Source organism: Camelina sativa, chromosome 3 (genome assembly GCF_030686135.1).
Source record: "Camelina sativa cultivar CO46 ecotype springtype chromosome 3, ASM3068613v1".
Lineage (NCBI taxonomy): Eukaryota > Viridiplantae > Streptophyta > Magnoliopsida > Brassicales > Brassicaceae > Camelina > Camelina sativa.
Genome location: NC_141882.1, coordinates 23,272,726 through 23,283,826, shown reverse-complemented (window position 1 = coordinate 23,283,826; position 11,101 = coordinate 23,272,726). Strand labels below are relative to the sequence as shown.

Genomic DNA, 11,101 nt, shown 5'->3' with positions numbered 1-11,101 from the left:
AACAGAGCAAGTTCGGGCTACCCTCAGGTCGCCATGAAGTGTGCAAATTCCCGTGGTGGTTGGGAACTTGAGGCAGAGGTGATAGGTCGATGATACGACATGTATCGCGTATATCCACGGTATCCCCAAAATGGCGTTGTAGACCGGAGGCGCGTCGATGATTGCAAACTTAGTTTTCCGGGTCAATCCGTCGGCTCGTACTTGCAGCTTTACGTCGCCCATTGACATTTTGGCTATCCCATCATAGCCCGTCAATGTTCAAAACTCGGGTTTCAGTTGCTCTTGTGTGACACTCATTTTTTCTAGCGTTTGCCAGCATATTACATTGACGGTACTTCCTGTGTCGACCAAAACTCGTTCGACGTCGAAATTGCCCATGGCGACTTCGATGACCAAAGGATTTGAATGGGGGTGTTGGATTCCCTTGGCATCTTCCGATGTAAATGATATGGGGTCCGAGCAGAGTGGAGGCTCGCTCTGGGCTGCCTGAAGGCTGCAAACTTGACGCGCCCTCTTCTTTAATTCACGTACGGAGTCGGCGCAATCCTCTGGTGGGCCAAGTATCATGGTTATTCGTCCTCGGGAAGGAGAATTGGCCCGCTCGGGATTTTGCCATCTCTGCCGCTTGGGTGGGCCAGACAGTTCGTCCGCCTGGGGCATCTCTTCTTGATGGTTCGCCAGCACTTGGTTGGCCGGCTGTTGAACTCCGTAAGCCGGCCCATTGTAGCCTTGTCCTCCTCCTGCGCCACGGCCACCGTTAGATCGTCCACCGCGCCATCCCCCTCGCCGACCTCTGCCTCCACGGATGCTTTTTGGCTGAAAGGTGGCTTCGATTTCTCCGAAAAGATACTTTCCGTACAGGAAATTTTTCAGATGGACGCATTCGTGCGTGGAGTGGCCGGCGATCATGTGGAAATCGCAGTACAACTCCTTTGGGTCGGATGGCTGTTTGTTTTGGTCCTCCATTTCGGAAACCGTGTGAACGACACCCTTTTTCGGTCTTGGGGGTCGTGATGCTTGCAAGGTTCGTGGTGCTCGTCCCGGCTTTTAGCCTTAGGGGATGTGACGGTTGCCCGATTGTCTTTGCGGCTAATTGGGCGTCTTCGTCTTCGTCGAGCGCGAATCTGGAGGCTCGATGTAGCGCGTCATCGAGGTCCTTGGGCTCCCGTATGTTAAGATCCTTTCGTAATGGTGATCCGGGAATCAACCCCGTTCTAAAGGCTGCCATTGCGGCATCCTCTGGGACAGTGACGCGCGTTAGCTTTTCTTTGAATCTGCTGAGGAAACTGCCGATGGATTCGCTGAGTTCCTGGGCCATCTCCCAGAGGTCGGAGCTTGTCACGCCTCGTTCAATGAGGATTCGATAATGCTTAAGAAAAGCCGTAGACAACTGGTCGAAGTTATCGATCGAATTCGATTCAAGACTTGTGAACCACACCAAGGCAGGACCGGAGAGGCTATCGACGAATAGCTGGCAACACCCAACATCCCTCTGTTCGTCGGTGAATCGTGCCTTTGTCATGGTTGCCATGAAGGACGTCATGAACTGGACGGGGTCTTTGTCACCCAGGTAGGTTGGGAGTTTCAGCTTGACGTTTGGTATGGCGGCCCGCAAGATCCGTTGAGTAAAAGGGGATTGCCGAGTCACTTCGACAATCCTGTCGATTTCTGGAGCTGTGCTGATAGCCCGATGAAGAAGCATGTTCATACTGCTGATCTGCGTCTTGATTTCTTCGATTTCGAGGCAAGGTCCCGCGTTCGTGAAGCGGGCGAACGGGGCGGCCGAACTCTCGTGCACACGTGAGTTTGGGTTTGTTGGTCGAATACTCGATGTTGTCTGAGGGGGAGGATTCCTCCGCTCTTACTGTACGTCCGAAAAATCGAGACGACGAGTGAGACCGCCTATGCTGAGTACAGGTGACTGTCCAGCAGAGATTTGTGATGGGGTTGTCTGAGTCACGACAGCATCGAATCTGCGGTTGGTGTCGGAGATCATCCGGTAGATCTCTTTCGTCATGGTGCCGAACAAGATCTTGAAATCTTCCATGGAGACGACCTGCGGATTCTGGACCGTTGTCGTGGCGCGAACAAGGGGTTCCTGTTTTGTGTGCGGAGCCGCTGCAACGTGGCGCGTGCATCCTCCTCATCCGGGGGTTGTTCATCGGAGAGCTCCGTGTTGAGATTGACTGTCTCTTCGCGAGTTCGTCCTGCTTCTTGGCTGGTCTCCCTTTCAGATCTGACCTCAACTGGGAGTTCGGAGGAGACATCGGTCAGGTTCGTCGACTCGTTGACGGGGCGGCGAACGTACACGGCGGTAGCCGGCCTGGTTGATACACCGCTCTGTGTTGCAGCGTTGTCTTGAGCAGATGCGATGCCTGTGACATCGAGCGTGCTGGAGGTGGTAGGTTCGCTCCGGTGACTTCGGTGATGAGTGAAGACATTATCGTAGGCTTTTCAAAGAACTTTTTCGGATGAGATTTTCTTAGAGAGTAACTTTTAGAGACTATTTGCGTCCCCACAGACGGCGCCAATTGTAGAAACTAGGTTTCCACAATGAATTTGTTTATGGGGGAAAACAAATTCAGTAAAGTAATCTCTCTAGAAAACCGATCTAAGCTTTGAAATTAGAAGAAAGGGAATTGATCTCGAAGAATTAGGGTTTAGATTGCTAAGAACAAGAAGAGAACTGAATAATTGTATTCAATGATGGATAATTTACAATGGAGAAGTCTCTTCCTATTTATACATATTCATAGATCGCATAATATATTAACTTTCCTTATGTGACGAACTGAAATAAGGAAAGTTGCTTTATCTCTTGAGTCGGCCGCCGGGCGAAGTGGAAGTCGGTTCTTCTCCTTCGAGGCTGAGCTTCCTCCGTCCGAATTGGGCTTAAATAACCTAATTGAGTTCCTAAACGGATTCCCGATTAAATAACCAAATTGTTTTTCTGGTTTACTTTGGTATGTCGGGGTGCTAAATCCTGCACCAACAGGTACGTATATTTTACTTCTTTTTTGGTGAGCAATATGTATTTTTTAAATTTCTTGTTAACTTAATTTAAATTGATTCTCAACTAATATATTTAGATTTTTTTTTTTTTTTGTGATAAAAATACTATTTTCGAAAATTTGTTTTGTTTACAAGTCTAATGAAAAAAAAAAAAAAAAAAAAAAAAAAAAAATCTCAATAGCAATTAGCAAGTTGGCAACCTTTACAATTACTTTAATAGCATAAAAAAAATACAAACCTCATGACAACCACATTTGTTATATAATTAAAAAATCTCACGAGCACACACACAACAAAACAACACAAGTGACTACTGCGAAAGGGCAAAAGAGAATCAATTTTGCCACTTTGTTTCTCTATATAAATAAAAATCAACGAGGCAGCGTCTCTCTCTCTTTGTCCCACCATTTTCACCGCTTCTCCTCCAATCACTCTCAGATCTACAGATTCTTCAGATTCCTCCATCCTCTTCTCTCTTCTCTCTTCTCTTTTATTTAACCATGGTTGGAGCTTTCGAATCTGATCATTTCCTTGGAATGACGAACCTCAACGACATCTTAACCGACGATTTCGATCCAACCGCTGTTGTCACCGAACCATTACCTTCTCCGGTGACGACAAATGAAGAGAATCTGAAGAAAACGAACGGAGTAGGAGGAGATAGAGAGATGGTTCTCGGTAGGAATATTCACACGACGTCACTCGCTGTTACAGAACCGGAGGTGAACGATGATTTCACCGGTGATAAAGAAGCTTATATGGCTAGTGTTCTCGCTCGTTATCGCAAAACTTTGGTTGAACGAACCAAATACCATTTAGGTATGTATAACTTTGAATCCATCATCGTCTTGATCTGTTTTTTTTTTTTTTTTTTTTATAATGAATCTGTGAATCTGGCGGCGTAGGTTATCCTTATAATTTGGATTTCGACTATGGTGCGCTTGGTCAGTTACAGCATTTCTCGATTAACAACCTTGGAGATCCGTTTATTGAAAGCAACTATGGTGTGCACTCAAGGCCTTTTGAAGTTGGTGTGTTGGATTGGTTTGCTCGTCTTTGGGAGATTGAGAGAGATGATTACTGGGGTTACATTACTAATTGTGGCACTGAAGGCAACCTTCATGGCATCTTAGTTGGGTCAGTTTCAGGAATCCATCCCTTAACCTTTTGATTCTTTGATTCATTTGGTGTTTGGTTTGATGCTCATTGTGAATTGTTTCTAATTCTTGCAGGAGGGAGATGTTTCCTGATGGGATCTTGTATGCCTCGCGTGAATCGCATTACTCTGTGTTTAAAGCAGCGCGTATGTATCGAATGGAGTGCGAGAAGGTTGATACACTTATCTCTGGGGAGATTGATTGCGATGATTTTAGCCAAAAGCTGTTGGCAAATAAGGATAAACCTGCTATCCTTAATGTTAACATAGGTTGGTGCATCTTTATTACTTCGGCATTTCTTGTATTGGGAGAGGTTGGGGTTTTTTTTGCTGATGGGTGAATCTTGTTTTTTTTTTTGCAGGAACAACGGTTAAAGGAGCTGTTGATGATCTTGACCTTGTAATCAAAACTCTCGAAGAGTGTGGGTTCTCTCATGACCGGTTCTATATTCACTGTGATGGAGCTCTGTTTGGACTTATGATGCCTTTTGTCAAACGTGTACGTGTATAGTTTTTTTTAATGAAATCGAAATCATTATGATAGCCTTATTGTGGTCTGAGGCTGTGTTTTCTCTCTTTTCCGCAGGCACCAAAAGTCACTTTCAATAAACCGATAGGAAGTGTGAGTGTCTCAGGCCACAAGTTTGTTGGGTGTCCAATGCCTTGTGGTGTTCAGATAACAAGAATGGAACACATCAAAGTCCTCTCCAGTAATGTTGAGTACCTTGCCTCAAGGGATGCAACAATCATGGGAAGCAGGAACGGGCATGCCCCTTTGTTCCTCTGGTACACCTTAAACAGAAAAGGGTACAAAGGATTCCAGAAAGAAGTTCAGAAATGCCTGAGAAACGCGCATTACCTCAAAGACCGACTCCGTGAAGCTGGGATCAGCGCCATGCTCAATGAGCTTAGCAGCACTGTTGTCTTTGAAAGGCCCAAAGATGAAGAATTTGTTAGAAGGTGGCAGCTCGCTTGCCAAGGCGATATAGCTCATGTGGTGGTTATGCCAAGTGTTACAATCGAGAAGCTCGATAATTTCGTGAAAGACCTTGTCAAACACAGGTCAGTCTGGTATGAGGACGGAACTCAGCCTCCATGCCTTGTATCGGAGGTAGGAACCAACAACTGCCTCTGTCCAGCGCACAAGTGATGGCATGATTTCTTATATGTTGGCATTGCCGTCTTGTCGTAAGCAACTATGGTGTAATCCTGAATTCGGTTTCGATCAGCGTAAAATTTTGTCAGTTTCTCTTATTTACAAGTTATGGTTTCAAACAATGTTCACGTAAGCATCAGCCATCAGGTGCTGCTAGTCGAAGGTTGTAATCCGTAATTTATTTCTCAGGTTAATAAAAATGTTTGTGATAGAACGTTTATTCTGGAGCATGATTAACACCTTCATTCTAACATTATCGCAACTGCAAGTACCTAAAGCTACCGATTTAGCTGTGATTTAGATTGTTACTAAATGCCTTGCAGAAGTGATTACTTACTATAAAGATTTCTGGAGAGTATTACAGTAGTTACTACTCTTAAAAGATAGACCAATGTCGCCTCTGCATAGACGTACAATCAAGCTAACACAAGCCATATTACATGCATACATACATACTTACATACATCCAATATTGCAGCCCAAAATGAATATAAGGTATAACTCAAGCCAACATTTCGACTTTAAAATAAAACTTAGCCTCTCTTGGTGAAATCCATGAAGCTTGGGTGCGACGGCTGCCCATTACTGCTCATCTGCAGGTTCTTGTTGTTCCCAAACTGATTCATTGTCGATTGCTGAGACGAGAATTGACCGCGGTTGTATGAATTTCCGTTCCCCTGAGGAATTTCTCCAGCGGCAATCTTAAGTCGGTTCAGTTCATCCCGCAGCGCTTCATTCAAAGCTGCAAGTTACACCGAACAAGAAACATCTTAAATCTTTCATACCAAAACTTTAATTTATATATCAAGAACGACCTCAATGAAGGCTTACCATCCCTAAGTTCAGCTTGTTGCTCTAAAGCTTGCAGCCGCATTTTGAGATGTTTATTTTCAGTGTTCAGCTCTGACGTTCCTCTCTGCACAATATACAAAGGGCATAGAGTAAAGATGCAGATATCTGCTAAAATCATTATTATACTGTTTCAATCACTTAAGTGTAAACAAAACTTACACACTCTTACAAGTGTTCATTATACTGCTGACATATCACACACGTTAGTTGAATTAAAAAGACAATAACAGATCTTTTTAGTACTGCTGTTCCTACAAACAGATGTAGTACTGTCCCCTCAGCCGGTTGGCTACCAATAATATGTATAGCCTACTTGAGTTCTCATTATCAAATTCTTAGAGCTAGAAAACGGTGTACCTCTGTAATACCAAGAAGCAATCTTTAACACACTAGGCATCAATCAATTAAAAGTTATAAGCTGACGGAACCAACTAACTGAAGTAGGAGCACAAAACACATAATAAAATATAACTCAAATCAAGATCGCAGGAACCTTACTAATCACATCAGCTGCACCTTAAACACAATGAACAAGTCGTATAAAAACATTACCTGCAACATAGTGACTTGAGCAGACAATGTTGTTGCTTCATTCTGAAGTGTCTGAACCTTCCTCTCCAACTCACCAGTATACCTAATCTTCCTCTCTTTCGACCTCGCAGCAGATTGTCTATTCGCTAAAATCCTATCAAAAAAAAAAAAAAAAACACCCACTAAATTCAAGATTTGGGAAAAAAAATCAAGAAATGAAACAAACCCTAATTTTGGCTTACCTTTTAGCTCTTTTAGGATCAAGCAAAGCAAGCTCAGCAAGTCTATCACCACCCATACCCATGTTCTTCTTCCCACCACCATCTTTACCACTCACAGAAGCTATAATCGATTCGATATTAAACGAAGCAGAACTCGTCTCTCCATCCATAGAACTACTCCTGTTATGATGATTCCCTTTCTTCTTCTTCTCTCCTGAGCTCGTAGCTAGGGATTTCCCAGTAAACTGTTCCTCAGTAACCCCTAAATCATCGAAGAAATCTGAATCAACCGAGAAGCTACGAACATGGCGGCCGAAGGGTTTCGGAGGAAGAGGGTTATTAGGTGGAACACCGTTGGATGAGGTTTCTTCTGGAGGCGAATCAACGGACATCGGAGAAGGTTGTGGTTGTAGTGGTGGTGGAGTGTTGAGGAAGTCTAGGGAAGAGAAATCGATATCGGAAGTATCGAATAAGAGGAGATCGTCGATTGATTCGCCGGAGAAGAAAGTTTCAGAGCGAGCTCGACGGTGGTGAGAGACACGTTGACGTGGAGCTTCTGGCATACGTTCTATCTCACTGAGAATCGTTTGATTTGGTCCTCCTCCGTCCATTGATTTTTTTTTTTTTGTTTTTTGTTTGGCCGGCGGCAAGGTTAGAGGTGTTTTGACAACCTACCGAACACCCAAGTAAAGAAATCTGGAAAGTACACAAGTATTTATTTTTGTTTTGTCGAGAAAGCAGAGCAGGTAAGTAAAGTTAAAGTAAGTACCAAGTAGGGCCAAAATGATGTTCGGTCTGAAAAAAAACATATATTCTCCAAAGTTACCAACAAAAGACTTTAAAAAGTGTCTAATGTTTATTATTAAACACATAATAACATAGTTTTTTTTAATATATAACTAATCTGTTTAATAAACATACAAAAATATAGTAGAATACATCATTTCACCTAAAATATAACTGATTAAATATTAGTTTCATTTTACTCATGCAAAAAATCACAACTGAAAAAGTAGAAAATCATTATTTCTACTGAAAATTAGCTACTTTCCCATCATTTCAGTGTAGAAAATTATTACTAAAAGCTTAATTTCTATAAACATCACCTATAATTTCAGTGTTATTATTAATATATTTCTTTAAATCAATAACTAATCAATAAAATAATATATTCGGGATTGGGATGGTGATATTACAATGACGCGCAAGAAACTACATTGTTAGGCGCAAAGTGTCTTCCAAAGACACTGTATATCTCCTTTTTACTTGGAGTTAGACGTTTTGATGTGAGTTATGGAAAATATTTGTCTGAAAGACTAGTTTGTCAGCCTTTTCAAACGGATTGTGCTGAGCACAAACAAATTCGTAATAATCTTCAGTTATGTCCAACGAACAACGATACCATGGTGCAATTCTCCCCATAACACTAGGATTCATGATGGACGATTCTGCCTTATAATGAATCGAATCCACGACGGACAACTTTACCAGCAGAATTCTAATACTTTAGTTACACATTACACCATTAATCTACAAAAAAAGTCCACAATTTTTGAGACACACACGAAGTAGAGACTCTTAACTTTCGTCTTCTTAATTAGTAAATCACAAAACAAATATTTTGTTTCCTCTTTTTTTTTTTCAAAAACCACAAAATCTGCCTATATCTCGAGAATATCTTTTCCAAAATCTCAGCCTTACATCTCAGATTCTATTAAACCATTAACCAAAATCAATGAATCAAACATCAATTGAATTTGAGCCGTACCAGCTTTATCAACCCTATCTCCTCTGTACCAGCTCCGATCTTGTGAGTGATTCACAACTCACACACACCAATCGAATTTCGCAAGAACGAAAAAAGATTAAAATCCAAAGCTTTGGTGAAAATATCTACTAGTTGTTCTTCAGTATCAACATGCTCAATCAAAACTTGCTTTCTTTCAACTAATTCTCTTATAAAATGATGTCTCACATCAATGTCTTTGGTTCTTGAATGTTGAACTGGATTTTTAGATATATCAATTGCACTCCTATTGTCACAATACACTTGTAGCACCCCTAATTCCATACGATAATCTGCTGACATCTACTTCATCCATAACAACTGAGTACAACAACTCCCCATTGCTATATATTCTGATTCAGCTGTAGACAAAGACACTGAATTTTGTTTCTTACTCAACCAGGCTATTAGATTGTTGCCTAGAAAGAAACAACCTCCACTTGTACTCTTTCGATCTGTTACACTTCCTGCATAATCCGCATCACAAAAACCAACCAATCCTTTGTTTGAACCTTTAGAGTACCAAATCCCAAAATCAACAGTTCCTTTAACATACTTGATAATTCGTTTGACGGCTTCAAGATGAGACTGTTTTGGTTTTGACTGAAACCTTGCACTTATCCCCACACTAAAACTCAATTCTGGTCTACTAGCAGTAAGATATATCAAACTCCCTATCATTCCTCTATACTGTTTGACATCTACATCCTTGTGAGAACTAGATCTGAGTTCTCCTTCCGAAGTGTTTTTCCGAACGGAGGAGCCTATCACTGTCGTAGTTCCGAGCTGAATTTAGAGACTACGTATCGTAAATTGGAAACGAGTGTTATTGCTTTATTCAGAGTTTTTTTTTTTATCCCACGTTTACAGTCTCCCCCCTTCTCTACTTATATTGTTCTATTACAATTAAATGCGAAATCAGTTCACTCTGTTAATCTCGCTTTCTCATTTAATCTAATTAATAAAAGGAATCTTTTGACCGTTCCCTGATCTCCGAAGTGACGCCGGAGACCAGCTGGGTTTGCTTCTCTTCGCTTGCTGGGCTTAGCGGACTACCTTTGCCTTTGGCTTGGGCTCATTTCATCAGTTTGCCTTGTGCCTCGGCCTGTAACCCGGAGTGTTAATCGTGGTACCAACAATCCTTACCATCAACATCTTTTGATAGTTTCCATGCAGTACTCATAGGTATCAAAACTTCTTTACACTTATCCATCTGAAACTTTTTAAGAAGTTGTCTAGCATAGGTGCTTTGTGAAATAAAAATTCCTTGATCTGACTGTGTAATCTGGAACCCGAGAAAATACTTTAATTCTCCAACCAGACTCATCTCAAATTCTTGTGTCATACTACTCACAAACCTATCCACCAACTCCTTTGAAATACCTCCAAAAATAATGTCATCAACATAAATTTGCACCATCATGATATCATCATCTTGTTCCAAGATAAATAAGGTCTTGTGCACACTTCCTCTATTATAGTTCTGCTCTAATAGGAAACAAGTTAGCCTTTCATACCAAGCTCTTGGAGCTTGCTTCAACCCATAAAGAGCTTTCTTTAGCTTATATACATACTCAGGCCTAATTGGATCTTCAAAACCTTTAGGTTGTTCAACATAGACTTCTTCTTGTAAAATCCCATTCAAGAAGGCACTCTTAACATCCATCTGAAAAACCTTGAAGTTCAGAATGCAACCCATTCCTAGAAATAGTCTAATGGACTCAAGTCTTGCTACTCGCGCAAAAGTTTCTTCAAAATCTACACCTTCGATCTGCGTATACCCTTGTGCAACCAATCTTGCTTTATTGCGAACCACAACACCACTCTCATCAATTTTGTTCTTGAAATTCCACTTTGTATTAATGATATGCACATCTATTGGTCTACGAACCAGTTCCCAAACATCATTACGCTCAAACTGTTCCAGTTCTTCTTCCATGGCTATAATCCAAAAATCATCTTGAACAACTTCTATATGATCCTTGGGTTCGATCATTGACACAAAGCACTCACAGAAAACTGTTTCTAGAGTTGTAAAGTAACTTGTCATCTTCTTAAAGTCAAGCTGAATTCCTCTAGTCTTCATTTTTCCATTCAAGTATCCAATGACATCAAATGCAGAGTGATTCTTATGAACTTGTTGTACTTCTTCTGGTTTTGTAACAGAAATATCTAACTCAGAAACTTCATTGCGTGCTTTAATGATACTCACTTGTTCTGAATCACTGTCATCATCTCGTACAGCTACAGACTGGTCATCAAAAACCACATTTACTGATTACATGATTAAGCTTGTACGTCTGTTGTACACTCTAAACGATGTACTGCTCTCTGCATAACCCAAAAAGATGCCTTCATCACTTATGGAATCGAATTTACCAAGATAA

At 41.4% G+C, this 11,101-nt stretch overlaps 3 protein-coding genes across 3 annotated transcripts; 1 reads left to right on the top strand and 2 right to left on the bottom strand.

The window, feature by feature from the left end:
* Window positions 1-258: 258 nt before the first annotated feature.
* On the bottom strand, window positions 259-2,017 carry LOC104779123 (uncharacterized). The gene is made up of 3 exons (XM_010503514.2): window positions 1,866-2,017; window positions 926-1,679; window positions 259-849 (listed from the first exon to the last, which is right to left on the bottom strand). Exons 1-3 carry the CDS (start codon window positions 2,015-2,017, stop codon window positions 259-261), a joined length of 1,497 nt encoding a protein of 498 aa, XP_010501816.2.
* A 1,238-nt stretch (window positions 2,018-3,255) lies between these two features.
* LOC104757925 (serine decarboxylase) lies at window positions 3,256-5,544 on the top strand. Its single transcript, XM_010480719.3, has 5 exons — window positions 3,256-3,831; window positions 3,918-4,149; window positions 4,245-4,438; window positions 4,531-4,667; window positions 4,755-5,544. The coding sequence occupies exons 1-5, from the start codon at window positions 3,513-3,515 to the stop codon at window positions 5,316-5,318; spliced, it is 1,446 nt and encodes a 481-aa protein (XP_010479021.2). The 5' UTR covers window positions 3,256-3,512; the 3' UTR covers window positions 5,319-5,544.
* A 97-nt stretch (window positions 5,545-5,641) lies between these two features.
* On the bottom strand, window positions 5,642-7,720 carry LOC104777538 (transcription factor VIP1). Its single transcript, XM_010501814.3, has 4 exons — window positions 6,950-7,720; window positions 6,729-6,861; window positions 6,156-6,240; window positions 5,642-6,066 (listed from the first exon to the last, which is right to left on the bottom strand). Exons 1-4 carry the CDS (start codon window positions 7,537-7,539, stop codon window positions 5,858-5,860), a joined length of 1,017 nt encoding a protein of 338 aa, XP_010500116.1. The 5' UTR covers window positions 7,540-7,720; the 3' UTR covers window positions 5,642-5,857.
* Between the last annotated feature and the right edge of the window lie 3,381 nt (window positions 7,721-11,101).